We start from the raw sequence: 22,132 nt of genomic DNA, 5'->3' as shown, positions 1-22,132 counted from the left end.
CAGCTGGATAGTAGCAGCTGGATAATACACAAGAAAACTGTATTCCGCCTTTACTTCCTCAAGCTAAACTTCTAGTGTGAACTTAATGTAAGAAACTGCAACTGAAATATAATTGCAGGAAACCGCCAACTATTTAGCACAAGGTCAGACAATGGCATGGCCATTTCATCATGCAGGTGCACAATCAAGGGCTAACTAGTAATGAAAGTAAATATTCAGGTGATAAAGGAGGGGAGAAACTGCTTTAAAGATCTTGTTTTTGGTTTTTTTTTTTTTTTGTATGTATTTTTGTGACTTGAGAAAAAAATATTCAGCAATTTACACAGCTGATATTATATGTTTAAAGAAAAATGCAAACTACCGAGAAGGCTACTGCAGTTTGATACCCATCAATCTTTATTCAGACTGGCCCGATTACTTTTAAAAACACCATTAAGCAGACACACACTGCCATCTCGTGAGCATCTCTAACACAGCTGCAGGCTGATTTCAGAGGAGAGGAAAAGGAGCTGCTTGGAGCAAGTAACTTAATACAGTACAAAACATATACAGACTTAAAAAATGCTGCACTGAATGCTTTGTCAATGGTATATTATATAATAGATACACAGAGCAAAGCTAAAGTATTTTATTAATAATTTATTGTCAGTAAGAAAGACCGGCTAATGGTAATTTTCAGTAAAAACCTTTACAAGACCATTGGATCACAAATATACAGACACTATAAAAACTGTGTCATGGTGGTTTTGGTTCTAAACTGGTATGCAGAGGGTCCCCAACACACTTTCCAAGAAGGGAAAAAAATGTTTACAGTTCTAAAATACAGCAACCCATTTAAGATATTTCCATATAGCTGACCCAGAAAACTATCAGACCTAATGTATGTACAATTGAAATTGTGTGAATATGTTGAATGTTTTACAATGAAATGTCAAACCTTAGTTTTCAGGGGAATACATACAGTGATGCCCTGATTATAATAAATCAGGGTGCTCATTTTTAATGGCACACTAACACCACTAGTTTCAGTGGAAAACGAATTCACAAAATATCTACAAAATCTAGTTAAAACTATTAAAATCAAAACTGTACATAAAATTTACAAAAAATAGGAGAAAATTAATTGCATTGGAACGATATAAATATATGCGTCATGCTAACATGGAGAAGTGGTATGTGATTCTTTTTAAACATAGAACAATGTAAGTACATAAAGGATGTTCAGAAATGGCACAGCCAATGGAAATCTTAGAACTTTCCAAATACAGTAGGTCAGGAAATGGAAAGAGGTTCATTTAGTGAAATGAATTGCATGATCCAATGCTGCCATGCCAGTTTAGCTCACTGAAACAAAAGCATTCACCTTGGCTGGAAAAAAAAAAAGAAAAAATAAAAAAGCTCTTGAAAATTGTTCTAGATTTGATAAAGTTTCTTAAGAGTCCAGGCACTTTTGTTGAGTGTATCAGACTTCTGTATGTTGCTGGGAATCAAGTGGAGGAATTTTCACATCTTCAAAGTGACCATCATCTCCACTCTCATAGTCACTCATCATGACTTCAGACTCCATTTCACAGCATGCCGACACATCTGAGCAGGAGGCTGTGGAAGCATACACAGACATGGACATGTTGTCTGCAGTGGGTGCTTCAAAGTCTGGATTGAACCCCAGCGAGTACGGAGCGTACGGTTCTCTGTAGCTGCCGCTGCCGCCACTGGGGGTGGTCTGAGGTTCTGACATGTCTGCAGGGTAGTGATGGGGAAGGTATTGATCAAGGTTAAATCTCTGCCTGCTCCTTGTAGAAGAACCCAAGCTACCTATGGCTGGCATGTCTCTGGGTGGCTGTATTGACTCAAACTGGTCGCTGTATTCAGGTGGTAATGGTGGAAGCTCATCAGGTGCAGGGAAATCATCAGGTGGAGGTGGAAAATCACTTTCTATGTCATAACCACCAGGGTAATAGTCTGTATCGATGGCATTTGGATCTGTGTAGAGGGGAGCTGACTCCTCAACCACTTCATAATTTGGATACTCTTGGATACCTGGCAACTGAACACTTGGCATCCAATCTGACGTATCCCAGTGATAACCTGAAAAGTTAATTAAAGAAAAAAATAGTATTACTCTCTTGTATTCAAGTTAGTCTGAATTGAAAAATTAACACGTATTAAGACAATGCAATCACTGTGATTAGCATACAACTTGTTAATCAGCAGTTTGCTCTGGTTGCACAAAAGACATTCAACACAACTTTATGCCATGCATGAGATAGTGCATCATTCACACTTGAACTTATACATTTTCTCAGACATCACACCTAACATGGGAAGAGCTGTAGTCACCTATGGAACATGCTGTCACAATACATAGTTGTTCAGTGGATAGCAGAGAATCAACACCCTACCTGGTGCAGCTAAATACTTAATTGTTGCTGAGTAATTGGTTGGGGTGGTAACAATGGCCTATTTTCTTAAGAATATATTTAGCATATATAACATATGACTTTCTTACATAAAAGAAGCAATTTCTATTTGGTAAAGTATTTCAGCCCATTTTAAGTGACTCTGCCACTCAAGCACATTATAAAGTTAGTTTCACAAAATGCTGTTAGCTCTACAGGAACACGTCTGATAAAAATCTTTTGTTATTAATAAAGACATTCCACATTCAACTACAAGAACAAAACAGGAAAATCAAGCTTAATCATGCAAAAATGACTAGACTTGATTCTCTCTTGCAAACTCCCTTTGAATAAGTTTGTATTTGCTGGAAACAATGTAAGCCTAAACTAACTAAAAACTAATAATTTCTCTCATCTGAACATCAATAAAAATACACTGTTGTAATATAGTTCAAATCTAGTAAAGAGAAATCACTGCAGACAAATGCACAGAAAGCAAATGATAGTAAGTCTGTGTTAGAACCAAATATTAACAGAAATTTTGGTGAACATCAATTAACTGCATGCAGAAGTCACCTCTTGAATTGCTGAGGTCAGGAACAGCAAAAGATTCTTTATGTGGCAGAATAAGAAGAAAAAGGAGAAAACATCTCTAGTTAGGAATCAAATAGTAGAACCAATATGAAGACAAACAATGACTAGTCACTATGACATTCACACTGTTTTTGTCCAGTTTAATTAGCAATACTAAAGTTTTATTTAAAATTTTCTCCTGGGCTCCTTATTTGTTAAGACTTGAACTGTAGGACAGCTACTGAATTAATATTTAATTAATTAAACAGCCCATCTGGGACATAGCTGTCTTGTGGTAAAATCTGAAGTCTGGAGTTTATGGAAATCCTTTTATCAGTATATTCAGGACTTCTGCTACACAGGGTAATAGGACTTGATCTGATTTTTTTCTTTCCTTGTATCTACCCTTGTGTTTTGATACAGGGCTCCATCTATTGGCACTTACACTTTGAAGTATCTCCTGAGTATCAAGGTAACTCTTCCTTCAGAGTCTGGCTTCCATACATAAACACTGGGAAACCTGCCTCCATTTGTACGGCAATTCCAACAACTCACACTCAGCAGAGAACCGCCCTGACAAATATTAAACCTTTCTCTCTTCAGGAATCTATATTCCCTATTGAAGTCTCTAAGGATGAGTGATGCCTATCCTAATGGCAGAATCTTCTCCTAAGAATTCATACTTTCATCAGTTGGAAGACTGAAGGGACAGAGGTTGACTCTTCAGAGAGAATTTCCTATTTTTTTAAGCTTGCCTAGCCCAGACAAGAAAAATACTGTTCAGACTAATGGAGATGTCAGTCTGAGCTCTGAGATTCTTAAAACATCTCTGGCCTCAACTCCAGGAGAAGGTTCTGATCAGTAGTCTGCTTAGAAGACAACATTCTTTATTTTTCCTGGGAAATTGAGTGCAAAACTAAAGCCAACAGGCTTTATGATTTAGAGCACTTTCACCAAGGAATGGAGAGATGTTGATTTTCCTCTTCTCCTGAGGCAAAGACCCTTTAACGTGAATGGCAGAAACACAAACTAGAACCGGACATGCCCATCTTTATGTGACAATCTGCTAGATTGGAGCTATATTTTCTCTTGCACTCAGCACTGCTGATTTGCATCAAGCTACAATCTGAGGAACAGTGCAGAGAATACAGGCCTAAAACTGTCCTGTGATGAGATTAGCTACTATTCATGCTTCCAGGATGCCTGTTGGACAGAAACACTTGGGAAGACTAAAGGTAAGGACCATCTGTCCTAGAACATGACCTTGCTGCAGGCTGGAGTAAGGATCTCTGCTGCTTGAACTGACACCCTCCCTGAGGGTGCTCAAGAGCAGAACTCCTTACCTAAAATGCTTTGAAAGAAGAAATGCTTATTAAGAGCGGAAACTCTCAAATGTTAAGATGCAGCTGAAGTAGGAAGTATTTAATCTCTCTATAATTGCAATGTGTACAATGTTTGTGTTTATCTTATGGTGATACTAAAACACCAAGCAATACTTTTATCTTTGACTTGAGAACTACATCTATAATTTTTAGATTCTACCAATTAAAATCTTAGAGAAAATCTGAATCAGTTATAAAATATTTCCCCTGGTAGATCTGGCCTCTTTTAGTCTTGTAATTTTCCCATTCCCATGTACTGTGCACTGCAATTTTTTTTTGCACTGAGGACTACTGTCTATAGGTACACATTAATGAAATGGCACCCCCATTAATGAAATACTCTCAAGTAATTGGAAGTTTTTGCATTTGTCTACTTTCTTTTGCGTAATTAAAAAGAGTGTACTTCAGATAACAAACCAAAGTGAAACTTTAGCTCCTATAATCGATTTTATGTTCCTACAATGGCTTCATTTTAAGTAGGACTTAGTAAAAAAACATGTTTCCTAGTCTGTATCTAGAAGTACCATGGGCTGGATGTTATTTCAGAAGAAACCTCTGCAAACTCATGGTCATGGAGTGAATCATTTGCCTTTTACTGGAACTTAAAGTAGTATTTAATCAATTAAAACAACAGTTAGCATTTGTATAGACTCATTGGCACTTTTATTACTACTATTATTTTGCAAAGAGTTTGTGCTTCCCTGAGGGGTTAGTTCTTATATGTTAGCAGAAAGGAAATAAAATACCATTGAAAATGCCTACCTTGCTTCTTTCTAACTTCCAAACACATACTAAACACACAAAAAAATTTATGTGTACATATACCCAAATATACATTTTAGGTACTGTTGTAAGGCTGCATAGTAACAAGCAACTTAAACTGAGGAGGATGTATATGGCTATATATCTCAGCTGCAGACAAAAATATTTTTTTTCTGTTTAAGATACAGATTGATCTGAACACCAAGGAAGTGAGTACTGATACCAGACCATTTTCATTTTGCTCAGCTGGACAAGGTATCAACTGGTGTGGGTGAGAGAAGAAAAGGAGGCAGAGGCTGCTGCTGTTTCACCTACAGTACTGCATATATTTGCCTTTGATGTTGTCTCAATTCTGCTGGCAGGTTTAGTATTAATATTTTCAGAAGAGAGTAAGCACCAAGATCTTATTATGCCAATCCCTTTTTTCCCAAGAAAACACACTTTGAAACCTGTTCACAAGCATCTACAGCATATGCAAGAAAATATTAACAGATATACAATATAAATATATTTTTTGCTATAACTTATCAGAAAATCTAAGTAAATAATATTTTATAACTTGCATCTGGCTAGGACTATATTACTAGAAGACAATGTAAGAAGACAAACGTGCATTATGCTGCCAAAGCAGTAAATAAATATGAAAACATGTATGTACCTTCTTTTTCCACCGAGTCAACAACAGCATTGACAAGGTGTATTACAGTCACTACGGAAGCTTGTAAGAGGTATAAAAGGAGCAAATTAAAACAAACCTATAGTTAGTATCACTTTAAACAGCAGACAGATAAATAAAAAACCCCCATCAACACTGTGAAATTGCAGTTCGTTACTGTTTTATAGAGCAACATTATTAGTGTACATGCACATTTACTCTCAGTCTAGAGAGTAGTTGCATGTAATACATAAAACACAGATCTAAAGCTCAATTTTATTCTTACTAAACATACAAAAGTACTTGTAACTACTTGTGAAGTACATTTTGCATAAGCACAAGGCTGCTTAAGTTGTGTTAGAATTTCTGAAATGCTGCCTAAATATACTCATTTGCATAATACTTTATCTACATAGCAACAAACTAGACTTTTCTCAAGGCTTGTGTTGGGTGAATTAAGGATTATTGCATTAGACTTCTCCTTTAAAGATGTAAACTATGTTGCCTCCCTACCAATGAAAGATATAAGAAAGAAATTTTCCCTGAAATGAACTAAAAAGATAGAATATGAAAAATACCTACTGAAAATTTCTGTTACTGATCTACTTAACTTTTATATGAAGTAGAGATATCACAGTAGGAATATCAAATTCAGGCTGTTAGATACTTATTTTAAAAAAAAAACCCAAACTTAAATAAATGTATTTTTTATGTCTTCCCTTTCCCTCAAGATAGTTTTGGAATGGGAGAAGGATTTATTCTTATAGGGTAAAATGAAGTAAGCACATGCAACTTGTTTGTACAGCTCAGGAATTAAATATCAGGATAATAAATTCTGCATCTACCAAAATGGAAGGAAGGAACAGTATCTATGATGCTACAGCTATTTCTCTTAAAATGATGTATTAATGAGTAATCAGTACATGACAGGAAATGGGAAAAAGAATATACTAAGTATATAAGAGGGTGAGGAGGGGAGGACAACACATACAACACGACACCTAAAACCACAGGAAAAGAAGTTGGAAGTTGATATCAAGTCTACTGATAAAATGATGAGGACTGCAAGCATACAATTTTACTTTCACCAATCATTAAACCAGATAGGTTATTTTCATGCTGGTAATAACAAATCACTCTACTTTATTAAGAAGCAGAATGTTCTTTATTCCTAAGCTAAAGGAATTTCAAGTTCTTTTTTACCAGGCAGAGACAAAAGCAGAAAGTGGAATAAAGAGTCAAAGCACACTTTAACTTAGCAAATTAAGTGATGAGACAACTGTGGCTTTGTCCAATCAGTATGACATGTTTCTGAATACATAGATGTATTCATATCAACTATAAAAGCATCTGTCATCACAATGGAAATGACATCCAATTAATAAAAATCAAACACACAAGCACGTATGCTGATTATATTTTGATGAACTTGAGGTGTGATCAAAATATTTATATTTTTATATTGGCTTTTTTCAATGTATGAAATGTTTTTATGAATTCATTTCAATCATGGTGAAAGCCAAATATACTGTTCTACTATAACAAAATTCCTTTTTGTGCAGTTTCCTTCATTACTAAAGTAATCAAACTTACAAGCAGTCCCTTAAACTCTGCTCTCACTCAGAACTGATCTGATCCATATGGGAGCTGAGGTCGCAGCAAGAAAAAGAGAAGGAAACAAATGAAACTGTAACACCAGAAAACTTTTTACTGAGAGCTGAACAGCAAAGTGAAAGTTATATTTGTGCAGAGGCCATTTTTAAAATTCACTGTATTCTTGGAAAAGGTGATAATTAAGGATAACCTAGAAGAGTTTACCAAATTCTAGTATGTTTTAAACACAAGGCTCTGAGCAACTTGAGCTGCATTTCACTGTAATATTCTAACAGCAGAATGATTATATATAACTTTAAGGTAAAGTAATTAACAGCTGATGTAGAGATAAGTAAATTTTTTAAAAAAATTAACAGATTTGGGTATTAACATAAGTAAATACAAATATATATTAAATAAGCTACTATTTAATATATATTCAATATATGTAAATCCTACTGTTACTAAGAGATACAGATGCAAAGACAGAACGAATGAACACCAGCAGCAGTACAGAATGATTGCCTTTTACGTACCATTGTCATCACATGATTCAGACTGGAAGGAGCTGAGAGACTGGACCTCAGACATGCTTTCTCTTGCACTGTAAGGATGGGAGTTCTTTTCATCCAGAGGCTTCTTAGAAAGGCAGGGGTCAAGATCTACTACTTTAGCTGAAAGAAAAAGTTTCAAATGAGACAATGAATAGATTCCAGATTAAAGAATCAATACAATTTAAAGTTGAAGCCTGCACATTTTTACAAAACTTAGTAGAGCATGAAGGCTGATCAGAGACAAAACCCAGTAAAGTCATAATACCTTTTGTACTCTAAAAGGTATAGACAGAGACTTTGTACTTGTATCAAAATTGTACCAGTACACACATTTAACAGGAAAGTAAAAGATAAGAATGTCTCTTACTGTCATAGTCAAAATCCCAGCTGGGTTTCTGTATTGAATCACTGTCTGAAGGTGAGTTGGAAGGAGGTGGAGGTGGCAAATTTGGTGCAACACTGCAAACAGCTACAGCTTTCCGGTGACCATGTACAGAATCTGGGTTAAAAGTACTAAACTCGGGGTGCTCAGGGATAGCAGACCCTTCAAAAGAATTCCTGTCAAGATTGTTCCTGGAGTCGCTTGGAATGCTTGGAGTGTATGAAATGGGACGAACAGGAACCTGTGGTGGGATGTCAGAATAGATGTTCTTGTTCAATTTTGCATCAAAACACGGTCTTTGCAAGAAGGCTGTCGTAGCTCCCAGTTGCTTGTCTTCAGGTTCTGGCTGGTGCTTCTTCTTTCTACCAACCACTTTGCGGCAAACAACAAAAATCACAACTAACAAGAAGATTCCTGTGACAAAAACAATAATCCCAATCACTTCAGCTAAGCTAATGTTCCAAGATGTTGAAACATATTTATTGAGAACGATGTCTGTGCAGTGTTTGCCTCCAAATCCACGACTACAGTTGCAGTGATATGAACCATAAGTATTCTCACAAAGGGCACCATTGAGACATGGGTTTTCTACGCATTCATCGACATCAGTCAGGCACCTATCAGAAATAGAGCACAGCAGTGATGTTTAGTTTACATCAATAGTCTGTTGTAATCTTGTTCTCAACAATTTCAGATATACTTATTATAAGGTACTGCACACTAACATGCATTTTGCTGTTTTATCAACATCCCGGATTTCAACCAGTTCAAACTGGTTATTAATCTGTTAATTAGTACTACTGAAATTCGATATATGTGGAATGCTACCTACCTTTCTCCACGAAAGCCTGCTTCACACTCACAAACAGGTCCATCCAAACTGTCAATACACTTGCCACTGTTTTTGCAAGGATTGTCTTTGCAATATGGACCCAGCTGGCATCTGCAAAGGCAAAACAAACAAAACCAGCTGAACGTTACCTTACTGCAAGCAAGTTTATAATGTGGGATTCAGAGCTGTAATACAGGGGCTGCTGGTTAACTTCAGCCAGCTCCAGTATGTCTCAAATCTGAGCTTTAAGTAGGAAACACATAAATAAAAAACCAGAAAAAGAGTTACATTTATGTCCTGTTTTCTAAGGGGTTTGTTGATACAATGAACCATACAAACATACCTTTGACCTGTGTATTGTCCTCGGCACTGGCAGATAAAATCATCACTGACTGGGATGCAAGTCCCACCATAGAGGCAGGGGTTGGAAGCACATGGGTTGACACTTACATCGCAGTGAGTTCCCATAAACAAAGGTGCACACTTGCAGTAGTAACCTAAAATCAATAGAGTCTTTTTGAAAGTTGTACACGGCTTTACTGGATTTGAGATAAAATCCTCCCTGTCCACCTACAGATTTAAGATAAATTCCTCCCTACCTCCCAACATGTTACAAGAGAGAAAAGATGGGAAAAAATAGAAATGTTTTTATCAAAAGATGAGGCGAAGTGTAACAGTAAGAGCTTTTTTAAACATTTTTCTCACAAAACACAAGTTGTCCCAATGATTTCAGAATTTTTAAAGAAAGACTCCAAAGTAGGCTGTTAAGAGGATGGACCTCAGATGTCAGCACTGAAGATTAAATCCCCACTTTGCCAGATGGACTTTTCTACCTCATACCCCAAGGAGTTGAATCTAGAAGGCACACACAGCCTTCCTACCATTCAACAACAGACCTTCTACAACTCTGGGAAACCAAGAATTATGCACAAAGTTGTTTTGTCCTTCAAAGCAGACAACTTGAAAAGCAGTTTTGAAAACTAAAAGCAGAAGAATAAAGAGCACCTTACCTCCATTTGACAGTGCGTTGCAGATGCCTCCATTCTGACATGGGCTGCTTGAACAGCCATCTGTGGCAGTCAGTAAGCATCCAGGAGTGACATCTACAGATTCTTCCATGTGTGCATAGTTTCGTGGCTTGCTGTTTAGGGGCAGCTCTTGTCCATTTAGTACAATGGAGTCCATACAGCCTCTGAAACCATTGCTAACCTGGGGACTTCTACCATGTCTTGTACCTTGCTGACGAATATGACCGCCAAAAAACACGTGATTGTCTAGGTTTAGTGTTCTAAGTGTACCAGGAGCGGTACCAGATGCAGTATGCACCCTGTCCAGAACAAGTCGTGCATAGTTTCCATCCACTTCAAGAGACACGGAATGCCACTGGCCATCGTTTATCTGAGTGCTCTGAACAGAGACAATCCCGGGTCCACTGCCACAATCAAATTTATATTGCAGTCTTCCATGATGGATCTACAGAGGAAAGCCACAACATCAATAAATGGTCTACATACTTAAAGAGTAGAGAATATTGATGCCTATAAAGTTTATGTTTGTTGGAGAGACAGGATGATGGTTCATAAAAAGCAGTTTAATAACACTTTAATAACACTTAATAACACTTTAATAACAGTCACAGCAACTGTGATTTATTCTATATGGTTCTTTTAATTGAAACACAGACTTTGTACATTCTGTTCCTCTAGTAAAGCATTCACAGATCATAATAAAAATATTATAATACGTCAATACCTTTAATCTTGTGCTTTAAGTAACTTTTCCTGTATGGACTTCAGTATTATAAACAAATAAATTTCAAGTTGTTTAAAATATACGATTCAGGAAGCTTTCTTTGTTTACACATGTAAAAATTTCTGTACAAGTTTGTCACCTGGATGTGTAACACACCCTACCTTTAAGGCCATTTTCAATTATAACCATTCTACAGAGATGTTATGACTCAATCTTTTAATCTGACACAAAAATAGTAAGATGGTAGGAAGAAAGTTGGAGATATGAACTAGGAGATTTTAATATACCTCTAAGATACTGTAGTCTGTTCCTCGAGCATACATAACAACTGCATGAGCAGAGTAAGTTCTAAGTCTCATTGTCAGCTTCATTTCCTCTTTGTTCTCATTTTCCATGAGACGGTATTTCACATAGCTGCTCCCAGTAAATGTCACAGCAGAGCCAGCTGATGCTTAGGAATACAGAAAAGCATAAAAAGTTTTAGCACAGGACTGGAATCAAATTTATATTTGGAAAATAATATAGTTTTACACAGAGTTTTTTAAAGTTAATTCCTTACCAGGACAATGTCCAGCTTTGCTGTCTTGGCAAACACAGGTGTATTTTCCTTCCTTTGGATCTCCTAAACATTCAGTACCTTCAGGACATGGGTTTCCTTCACACACACTGTTCACCAGGGGACATTTCCCTTCTGTAAAATCAAACCCATTATTTTTTTCTATTGGTGGTGATCATATTTTGTGAAAAGGGACTCTTTAGTATAGTAGCTGAAAGTGCCCCAAATGATATTCCTGACTATCAGACAAGGAAGTGAATAACAGTTATGGAGCATGACTGGCACAGACTAGACAAACAGCATAAGAGTGGCTGATGCTCATCCTTATCTTGATTACTAATTCAATTGGTAAAATTGGGAAACTGGTGTTGTGGTTTAAGGCTTACCATTAGAATCATTTACCACAAAACCCAACATGTAGATATTAAACATGGACCAAGTAGGCTGGGGAGAGCAGAGAAAAGCACGTCTGTATTTAAGACAGAAAAGGAATGGGCTTTAAATATTTATTTCATATGTGCAACCCAGCAAGGTTAAGTCCTGATTTTAAAAAGCAATGTTGTTTTCCTTGGAGATAAAGATAAATTAATCTTCTGTCAGAAATCTTTATCCTTACATATATTTAATGAATAGCTATTTCCCACATACCCTCTCATTCCCTAACAAGTTTGGAAACTGTGTGGGGTACTCCTCTAAGAAGAAACAAGGAGGTATTCAAGTACTTTGCAGGAACTTACTTGTGCACACAAGACTGAAAATAGCCACCAAAATAGGATAGGCAGCAACAAAAAAAATTAGTTTCTTTCATAAAATGGAAAATGAAGGACTAGCTATAAAAAAAAAATCCACTCCCATAAACTTGTATTACGTAAACTCTTGAAATGAGGTAATGAGATAAGAGAGAATTACTCTTTACTACAAATAAAATTAGGCAAAACTATGGAGAGAGTTACAAAACATTCCTGTATCTTGTCCTGTAATATATATTTCCATCTGTGGATTACTGCTTTTTAAAACCAGAACAATCTTTTCAAGGATACAGTTTCCCTTACTGTGTTTCTTACCTTTACAAAGACAAACTGCTGTTCTGTGATGACGAGGAGTGACGAAGCTCAACCTGGCTGTGCTGTGGGTTGACATGATGTTCTCATCCACTGTTACTTTTTCTTCACAAAATTTCAAAGGACAATCTAGGCCTGCACAGAGCTTATGAAACACATCAATTATCCGCACACCTAAAATCTCTTCTAGGTCAGGCACAGAAGAGTTTATCTTGTGGAGCAAAATTCTCATTGGGTGGTGAGAGCTACCAGACTTTTCAATATTCAGGAGGACATCCAGATTAGAAGGAGGATCAGAAGGCTGCAAACTAACAATCTGGATGTCATTTCTCCTCACGCCCAAGATGTTTCTCAATGCTCTCTGGAAATTGCGCCAGTAATCACCAATGAATTCTTCAGGGGACAAGTTTGCAAAGCGTATTGCGATACTGTGATTTAATACCTCTTGTGTGATTTGTCTGATGTGTACAGTAATATCAGCTGCAGTTGTAAATTTTCCATCTGTAACAGTGACATTTAGAAGGTACTGTCCTACATCTAACCTTTTGTGTGCTATTAGTTTTCCACCAGTACTGGAAACAGAGAACAAGGATTCCATTTTGGGGTCCAAACTATATGTCAAGGTATCATAAACATCTTGATCGGTTGCGTGAATTTTTCCAATGACACCACCTGAATATTCTTCCCCAAAGGCTGTGATAAAGATTTCCAGAGGCAGTATTGCTGGAGAATAAATGCTTTCCTCAATAACTCTAATATCAATGTAAGTCAAAGATGACAATGGTGGTTTTCCATTATCTGCCACCTAAAGGAAAGATGAGGACAGAATTACATTTTTGCTTTATCTGAAATTATACTGTAGATATTCATCCTGTATACAGTTGAGCTGTATTTTTGTACCCAAAAAAACCCACCAGAAAGTCCTATAGGAAAATGCTTTACATAAATTCTGTAACACAATTCCTAACATAAAAGTTAACACTGAAAATTTAAAAAGCTTATATAAGCAGGCATATACAAACACGTTTTCACTTCTTCCGAGATTAAAAGCCTACAGTGCTCTTATTACCTGAAAATGCCAGGAAGTTATTAACACTAGTAGCAAATACAGAGGAAATGCACAGTAGCTGATTTCAGACAGCAGATGGTGCTTGAAGCTTTTTAATATCAAGCATGGAAACACATTACAAACTTGAAATGAGTCATGCACTAGAAATGTACAACATGCTTCAGAACAATTAGGAGGTAATCTGGAAGACAAAGTAAATGTACTGTGCCAAACAGTACTTCAAAAGGAAAAAAAATGCATGTAGACAGTTAATTATGTTGCCTTTCATGATTTTTGGTCACAGAGAAGAAAACAAGAGGTGGGTACCTGTAGTGCTATTTGCTTTAGACAGTTAATCAACTATCTTTAACTGTATCAGCCTAATTCAATTTAAAAGCCTTTCTGAACACTCTATTCTCCACCCCTTTTGGACAAAGACATACACTGTTGTTGTACAAGGACAGTAAAAAAAAAAAAAAAAAAAAGTGTGGAAAAGTGAGTTAAGAGCATTCCCTTGGGTTCACTTTTTTCTTTCTATTTCTCACCTCTTATTTCCCATCTACTTTTTCCAGAACTCTTTCTCAGTTACTGAAAGTGACGCTGAAGAAATAGTTAAAGAAGAACTGGAGATATGTGAAGGTACAGAAGGGATATACAAGGCTCAGAAAGTAGAAGATATTCTGCATTGTTTAAAAGATTTTGCAATAATTTTACAAAGTACACTTTGAAGATCTATGTGTAGAGGCTGCTTTTGATTATTTTATACAAATTTTAAAAAAGGGGAGTAACTCCAGGCACAAGATTATCTATGGATGGGCACGTAAATGTGGCATTTTTAAAAGATAATGCGTGTCTCAAAGAACTACATGTTTTCATCTGTTTCTGTTAACTCCAAAAGACAGGCATGGCTAGAAACTTGTCCTCCAGTTACCCAAATAAATAATGAGAGCTTTAGCTCAAGTTGGCAAAGTTTTGTTTTGCCTAGATCTCTGCCTGGAAACAAGACAAGGCAGGCAGTTTAGCTACAGAAGAAATGCCCAAGGGAAACAAGAAAAGGGTCAAAACAAACAGACAAGCAAAATTATAACAAATGGACAGCAAGCAGGAAAGAAGAGCACCAGAGCACTATTTTTCAATAGTGCAGATATTAAAAATGTGGTTTTAAACTGAAGACTTCAGAGTGTGGCACAAAGGACTGCATGACTCATAGCTGAAGATTTTGCACACTAATACTGTGAGACATTTGTTAATGGATAATCTATTTCCTTTGGAGAGAGCACAAGCTAATATGACTGACATGCCCATATAAGGTGACCACTGGGGAAAAAAAAAATCCTTATTTCTATTAAAATGACAAAAGTTAAGTCTTTTGGAGGTAATGGGTGTGTAGAGTGCATATGGGGAAAGTTTGTGTAGTTTTAGTGGGGTTTTTTTTTGGTTATGAGTTTTTTCAAATGAAAGTATACCTGTAATTTAAAAACATTACTACCTCAGCAATCCATTCAGAAAGCAACTAAGGTGAAAGCTGTCACTACTGAAAAGCACACCTAAAGGTCACTTAAAAAGTGAAAATGGGTATCAAGAGATCATACATAGCCATTAACTTGTGATTTGCAATATCAAAATGCAGAAATTAAACATAATGCAAACTTGAGAAAATGCCTTCCTACAGACTTGAAAAAAAATATTATTTTAAAGGAACAGAGGAAGAGTATTTTTCCTCAACAGCCATCCTATAATTTTATGTGTCATTGGAACTGGAGTATTGTGATAGGGAAATGCTAGTTTTAGTCTTGGATGCCTTCATACCCATGGATTGTAAGATAATAGCAAATAATAGCAGTATGTCTATTGAAAAAAGCTAGCAAAGTGTAAAATGACAAATGGCAAATTAAAAGAGAGTGATATATTTCAAGAATTCTGTCAAGAAATGTGGAAATCAACAGATTAGACAGGTCCAAAATACTGACAAAAAGAGGCACATTAGTAAAGTTTGCTTTAATGATTTACAGTCTCTGATAAGTCTTTGTTCTAAATGAGTACATTTGTTTTAAGACACTTGTTTAGCTACTGGATGCCATTAAAATAGCCCATATTCATTCCCTAATAAAGAGGCACTTTTCAGCTGCTGTGCTGAAGATAAGATAGCTGAAGTACTGACAGGCTGTTTCCAAGTAGACTAGAGACCAGAAAGTGACTTAGAAATGAAAGAATTACAAGATTCCACCCAGAGGAAGATGTTAGATGTGCATCTCACACTTAAAAAAAGCTAGGCACATCAGGAAGGGCCAAAGGTGCAGCTAAATCATGAAATGTGACAAAGTCATTGTAACAGTCTATACAGAGCAAATATAACTGCCTGAACGTGCATTTGTAAGAATACATTTAAAAATCAAAATAAATAGAAATTAGTTACTGTTAGAGAAGATCTAAAGGAAAACAGATGAATCTTGCATTACACTGATTCCACATACAAGAAAACATCCATAAACAAAAAGGTGACTTTGGGGGAATTGGCATATCACTATTGAGGAAAAAATGGTGAAAAAATGGCTAACAGAGGAATGATATTCCCCATTTTCATCCCAATTCTTAAATCCTAAACTAAACTACACTTAAATGAAACTATATCTGTCCTTATATTGATGGCTCCTGGTTACTAACATTTCAGTGACTCAAACAGCAAATTACAATATCTGTGTGAATTTTTTCTTCTTTTTCCAAAGAAAATAGACTTTGTGTAAATACGCCACAATTATCCCAATGTAGACAGAATTCAGCATACACTGTTATAAACAGTATTACTTAAAAATACTGCAACTGCATCTTTACTCATAAATTATCTGTAATAGTATGCGTAAGAATAAGTTGGAAATGAAAAGAAATTCCTCATGTGAAAATGAAAAAGCTGAATCTGGAAATGAAGTTTAAGAATTAAGGGCATCTACTTCTAGCCTACTAATTGTAAGTCCACTGTTCCCAGCTACTTAATTTATAACTGAATTTAAAATGACTAGATAAGATTAAAATAATTGGTTTGAACTTTTCTCACACTAGGTTACAAAAAGTATTTGAGAGAACTTAGCTAGTTTAATGTAACCTTGGACATGGTCTGGTCTTTTTGCACAACAATGGCAGATGTAGCATATATTATAGCGTTTCAGGGTCATTTTTTGAGTTTTATGCTGTGGTTTATCCACTGCAGGATCCTGAGATCTCAAACTACTGCACTGCAAGTTTCAATGCTATGAAAAAAGGTCTACTGAAAATACTATGAAAAAATGTTCAAACTTAAAAAAAGATGTTTTCAATTACTATTGAAAAAAGAATGTGGCGCTACAGGAAAATTTTCCATTATTGCTATGTTGTGCAATATCCTTGCTTTCATCATGTGAGTTTAGTCCAGCACACAGTTGCAAGGGTCAAAACGATAGCAGCAAGAGGAATTCTGCTGTCAATACAAAATGGCTCAAGGGACCTGTTCCCTGCTGGTTTTTCAACATTCCAACCAGAAGGCAAAGGGCTTATTAAGACCACTCATCCAGTTAACATTTCACTTACACCTTACTTCTAACTGTAAGTTTAACTGAACTTCCCATTTCGTCTGTGTAGATTAGCATTTAAACCAACAGATTTTGTCTATGAAGACATTACCTCATGGGACATGCCTCAAATGACTACTTGGCATGTCAGGATCTCCTAACAGAAAGACAAGTGGTGGAGTGAACATGAGTGGGAAAAGTTAATCAAATACTTACAATGTAAAACAGTAAGAGGAACATGACAGAAACATCCTACCTTAACATGAAGCAAATAGTGATCTCTCACTTTGCGATTCAGAGCAGCACTTGTGGTCAGAACTCCCTGCTGGGTAATCTGAAAAGTTCTCTCTTCGTTTCCAGTCAGGATGGTGAAGAGAAAAGGAGGGCCATTGTGAGAAGAATCCCTGTCTGTCACCACTAGCTGCAGCACACTGAATCCAACAGGCTTATTTTCCTATAGATATATAACACACATTGGTTTTGTTATAACTGAGGATATGGTCTGATGCTGATTTCCTCCTTGCAACAGAAAACCCAAAAAATTACTGTCAAACCAGTTAATCAGTACAAGAGAAATCAGAATGACAATATTGCTTCAGGGAAACTACTACACTCTGAGAATAAGACTCAAAAACAGTAAAAGGAGAAAGGCAGATTTTTAAACTTCGTATTGTATTTTTGAAGGTAGCTCAGCCTTTACGTTTTCCACTTCTGGTCTGAATTAGTATTACTGTAGCCCAATTACCAAGTCATCAAAGACTTGAAATTTAGAGAAAACACCTGTTAAGAATAATCTAATGCCTTTGTTGGGAGGACTAGAAAAATACACTCCTCCATCTGATCCCTTGTGCCCCTAATTAAGAGTTCTCTCTACAGCTGTGGCTGCTACAGGCACCATCCAGTTAAAATATGAAATCCAGGTTTTAAAATTTGCATCATAAAATCCCTTCAAGTTTGCATCATGTGGATGTCTGAGGTCTCACAGACACTTCACATGCATTGGATTATCACGTATGTTACACACATATATAACCTTATCTGACACTTGTAACACCTCCCCCAGAATACTTGTGCTCTACTGTATCAGCCAGATTTCTCTATATACATACTTATTTGAAAAGCAAGAAAAGTAGAAACATTATTTTGAAGTACAACGATAACAAAATGCTATCCCTTTCACAGATGTAAAAACTCCTGATAACAATACTCTGTCTCTGAGAGAGTAAATCAATTTAGCTATCAGATACTGCAAAAAGCTGAAGCTTTTTCCCTTTCAGCAAAACAAAGACCATTGCTTTAAAATACAAATATTTACAGTTGGACATCCAAAGTATTTTGACTTTCCTAAAAGCTAAGCACATTTTCTATCGTGTCCAAATATATCCATCTCCAAGACAAGAGGAAATGCACACCAGCATTCTCGGGCAACTCCTCCAGCTTTTTCTCTGCTACTTTCAACTAGGGCAGGCCCATATGAATGACTATAAAGTAAGAGGTATTCCTTTTTAATTGAGTAAGGGAAATAGTACAGACATTGGCTATACAGTCTGAAGTTTGAGTGAGATATTAATTTAACATTTATTTCAAGAAAGACTGTAATAGGGGAAAAGAAGATACATTTGACAGCACACAAACATGAATCTATTGTTTTGGGTTTGGTTTTTTATTTTGGTGGGGTTTTTTGGGTTCTTTTTTTTTCATTTCTATGTTTTGGTTGGTGGCTTTGTTGGTTTTCTTGGTTTTTTTTTTTTTTGGTTTTTTTTTTTTTTTTTTTTTTTTTTTTGGTTAGTTGGTTGGTTGGGTTTATTTAAAAGCAAGATCCAGGACATCTTATTTGCATACTGTGTGCATATTACATATATTCACTTTGTCCTATTTTGGAAAGCTGGCTTTACAAATGATGCACACTTGTCTCAAACACAAGTGGTATTAGGATGGCACAGTGCATCAGGTAACACTGTCTGATCCTCACAGATCTACTGTACCAGGCCAGGAAACAGCAGAAGGACACAAGGGATTGAGCTCATTTACATTACTAGTCTACAAAGGTCTCAATGAAATTCCTTTGTTGACTTCCATTTATTTCTTATTGGATTTAGGAAGACAAGAAGTATAGATGCTGACTCTGCTGTCTTTGCTTTAGCAGTTTTCTGAATCAGGCAAGTACATGCCAGACACTTGAGAATGTGGCCTACTGCTACCATCCTACGGTGTAAAATTAGTCAAAGGATTGGTATGCAGCCATATGAAATTCCACTCTTGTTCTAACTGCTGCTGATCCCAGAGGAGGCCAATGGGAATTAGGGCTTAACCTATGTGCCATGGTGCAGAACACTAGCTTCATAGTAACAGGTACCTAAAGGATCTTTTTCTAAGCAGTAACTCTTAAGACTAAAAAGAAATAGCAAAATTACTATGTATTTTAACATGCCTGTATGATTCTAAGATTGTTCCATGCATAAAAGGAATTTATAATATATAGACATGTACACACAGAAGGAATCTGAAAAAGAATCCAGAGAGTTTATGCAGTCTCCCTCACTGTAAATATTCAAGAACATTCTGGACTCAATCCTGTGTCCAGGACTGGAATCAATCATGTGCTCTAGAATGAGCCTGCTTTAGCAGGGAGGTTGGACCATATGACTCACTGTGGTCCCTTCCAACCTCACCCATTCTGTGATTCTTACAACTTGCAAATTTCTACATAACATGCAAACAGGAATTTTACAACCCTCAACACTTATTTGATAAGCAGTCTCACTGGTGACCTTAAAAAATTAAAAATGCAGAAAAATTCAAGTCACAAATTTGCAGTCCAATAACACTGATTTAACTATTTCACTAGTTGTATTTACCTGGATGATAACACTATAGTTTCCTTTTGAGAACACTGGAGGATTATCATTTACATCAGAAACATCAATGTTAACTGTAGTTGTGTTAAGCTTAGGTGGGCTTCCATTATCTGAAGCTTGAACTGTCAAGGTATATCCTGAAATCTAAAAAATTAATAAAAAAAATTAAAAACATTTGCTGAAGTGGAAAAAAAGTAATAAATTCAGATTTTGTTTTATGGAAGAATTATTTTAGCAAAACCCCAGTAAAGCTTTCCTTCATATATTCAATCCTTTCTCTTCCTCCCAAAATACTGATATAAACAGATGCTTGCACTTTATTATAGCAATATTAATTTTGGGAGCATTAAATGGTAACTTAGAGTAAGAAAATGGTGGTCATCAATTATGTATAGGTAAATTAATCCCAGCTGCCCTAAAACCACGAAAAACTTACCTTTTCTCTGTCTAGAAGCTTAGTCACTTTTATTTCACCCCTGGTAGGGTCAATTGTAAAAGGATTTCCTTGATTGCCATCTATAATTGTGTAGTGAATGTGGTTGTTGGAAGGTCCATCAGCATCATCTGCCATAACCTAAGGGACATTACAGTTGCATTTAAAACAGGTTGAAATAGACTCTAGCATCATTCAGATAAACTCATCCTGAAGATGAGCTCTTTTGGTCTAGCATTTCATAGCTCACAGGAGAAATGCCATCTCAATAGAATATACCAACATCACTTGATTTCCTCAATTTCTTCTGAAAGTTAAGTCATGGTCTCATGAGGAGAACATAAACGTATCACAAAATATTGTCTTCTTTCCCACAGCATCTGAAGTCCCTACTTCTGAAACATTTTCAAAGTAAATTTTCAATCCATTCAGTGGCAAACATCTGTTCATTGATGTTCACCTTCAAATCAATACTTATTCCTTCAAGACTGAAAGCATGATCATCATGACAGAGTATTTCGAACTAAGAAACCAATACATACTGTAATAACTGATTGTTCAAGCATAGCATCTTCACTGATTACTGCTGTGTAAGTGTCTTGGCTAAACACTGGAGAATTGTCATTGATATCCGTGACATTAATATTCACTGTTACAACATCACTTAATGAAGGTGTGCCTCCATCTGTGGCTTCCACTGTCAAGTAGTACTCATGAGAACTTTCATAATCCAAACTCTCAATGATAAAAATAGCTCCTAGGGAAGAAAAAAAAAAAAAAAAGCTTCACACAAACTCTGCTACTGCTGTAGTATTATGTGTTGCAACTTTTTCTTTTGACCTTACAAATATTCAGCTTCTTCAGGGCTTGATTTGTCACTGTAAAGCTAGAGTTACCCAGTGAAATGATTATGCTTTACACTCGTGAGTAAAATGATGCAAAGTTCCTGACATTACCACAAAAGATTCACAGTTTAAAACAACCTGGCTTACATTTTGTAATATAAGTTTTTAACTGACCTAGTTAAGATAGTGTAGTCCCTAGCATACACAGTGATTTGCTGGATGAGATTTTCTGGAACCTTTTTACTCCTTTCAAATATATGAAGTTTATCTGGCAATTACAATTTCCACTACACTAGTACAATTAACTACTAAACTATTTAACTAACTACTAAAAGTCAATTAGAATTAATTTTTGGGTAGAAATCTTACTAAAAACAAAACAAAACAACCCAAACAACTTTACCAGAAATTAGCTCTAGACAAAGAACTCTATAAGTAAACAAAACTAAAATTGAGGTGTTTATTGATTTTTAAGAGAGAATTGTCATTAATAGGGAAAAATTCTCAACATAACCTAAATTGTACCTGAGACTTAATCTGACTATCATAAAAGCCTAAAATCTTCACTGTCATGCTGGACATATGGTTGAACATAATAATCTCATTCCAAGCTCTCTTTAATGCCATATCAAACTCCTCTAGGATCACTGCCTTTGGGACCAACGACTAGTCTTCCCAACCAATTTTATTTTTAATCCTTCTTTTGCCAAGCTTGGCCATTCCTTCTGTTTATATACCTTTTGTGGAAAGACTATTATGTTTCTCATTACAGATCTATGTTTCCATCTGCCTGCCCCAGAGTGGGGTACTTCCAGTTAGGAAACCCTTACTCTTGCCAGCTAAATGAACCTAATCCAAGTAATAATCCATGTAATAATAAATAGAAGCAACAAATAAAGTTCCCA

General features: G+C 36.1%; 1 protein-coding gene and 1 long non-coding RNA gene across 3 annotated transcripts in view; one reads left to right on the top strand and one right to left on the bottom strand.

The window, feature by feature from the left end:
• The window catches only part of LOC128786859 (uncharacterized), a 35,472-nt gene extending 29,749 nt beyond the window's left edge, over positions 1 to 5,723 (top strand). For both annotated transcript variants that reach the window (XR_008430493.1, XR_008430492.1), the window contains exons 2-4: positions 3,396 to 3,444; positions 3,576 to 4,207; positions 5,299 to 5,723. This is a non-coding gene — a long non-coding RNA (uncharacterized LOC128786859). The remainder of the gene's footprint in view (positions 1 to 3,395; positions 3,445 to 3,575; positions 4,208 to 5,298) is intronic.
• The window catches only part of FAT1 (FAT atypical cadherin 1), a 105,604-nt gene continuing 83,845 nt past the window's right edge, over positions 374 to 22,132 (bottom strand). Inside the window, exons 15-29 of the mRNA XM_053940537.1 lie at positions 20,925 to 21,139; positions 20,386 to 20,523; positions 19,950 to 20,093; positions 17,348 to 17,545; positions 12,505 to 13,306; positions 11,444 to 11,575; positions 11,172 to 11,335; positions 10,143 to 10,605; positions 9,476 to 9,629; positions 9,133 to 9,243; positions 8,286 to 8,917; positions 7,901 to 8,038; positions 5,775 to 5,834; positions 2,976 to 3,011; positions 374 to 2,088 (exon numbers count right to left, since the gene is read on the bottom strand). Coding sequence (XP_053796512.1) covers positions 1,463 to 2,088; positions 2,976 to 3,011; positions 5,775 to 5,834; positions 7,901 to 8,038; positions 8,286 to 8,917; positions 9,133 to 9,243; positions 9,476 to 9,629; positions 10,143 to 10,605; positions 11,172 to 11,335; positions 11,444 to 11,575; positions 12,505 to 13,306; positions 17,348 to 17,545; positions 19,950 to 20,093; positions 20,386 to 20,523; positions 20,925 to 21,139 — 4,013 coding nt within the window. The 3' untranslated portion in view covers positions 374 to 1,462. The remainder of the gene's footprint in view (positions 2,089 to 2,975; positions 3,012 to 5,774; positions 5,835 to 7,900; positions 8,039 to 8,285; positions 8,918 to 9,132; positions 9,244 to 9,475; positions 9,630 to 10,142; positions 10,606 to 11,171; positions 11,336 to 11,443; positions 11,576 to 12,504; positions 13,307 to 17,347; positions 17,546 to 19,949; positions 20,094 to 20,385; positions 20,524 to 20,924; positions 21,140 to 22,132) is intronic.

Source organism: Vidua chalybeata, chromosome 4, assembly GCF_026979565.1.
Source record: "Vidua chalybeata isolate OUT-0048 chromosome 4, bVidCha1 merged haplotype, whole genome shotgun sequence".
NCBI classification, from domain to species: Eukaryota; Metazoa; Chordata; class Aves; order Passeriformes; family Viduidae; genus Vidua; species Vidua chalybeata.
This window is presented reverse-complemented; position numbering and strand designations above follow the sequence as displayed.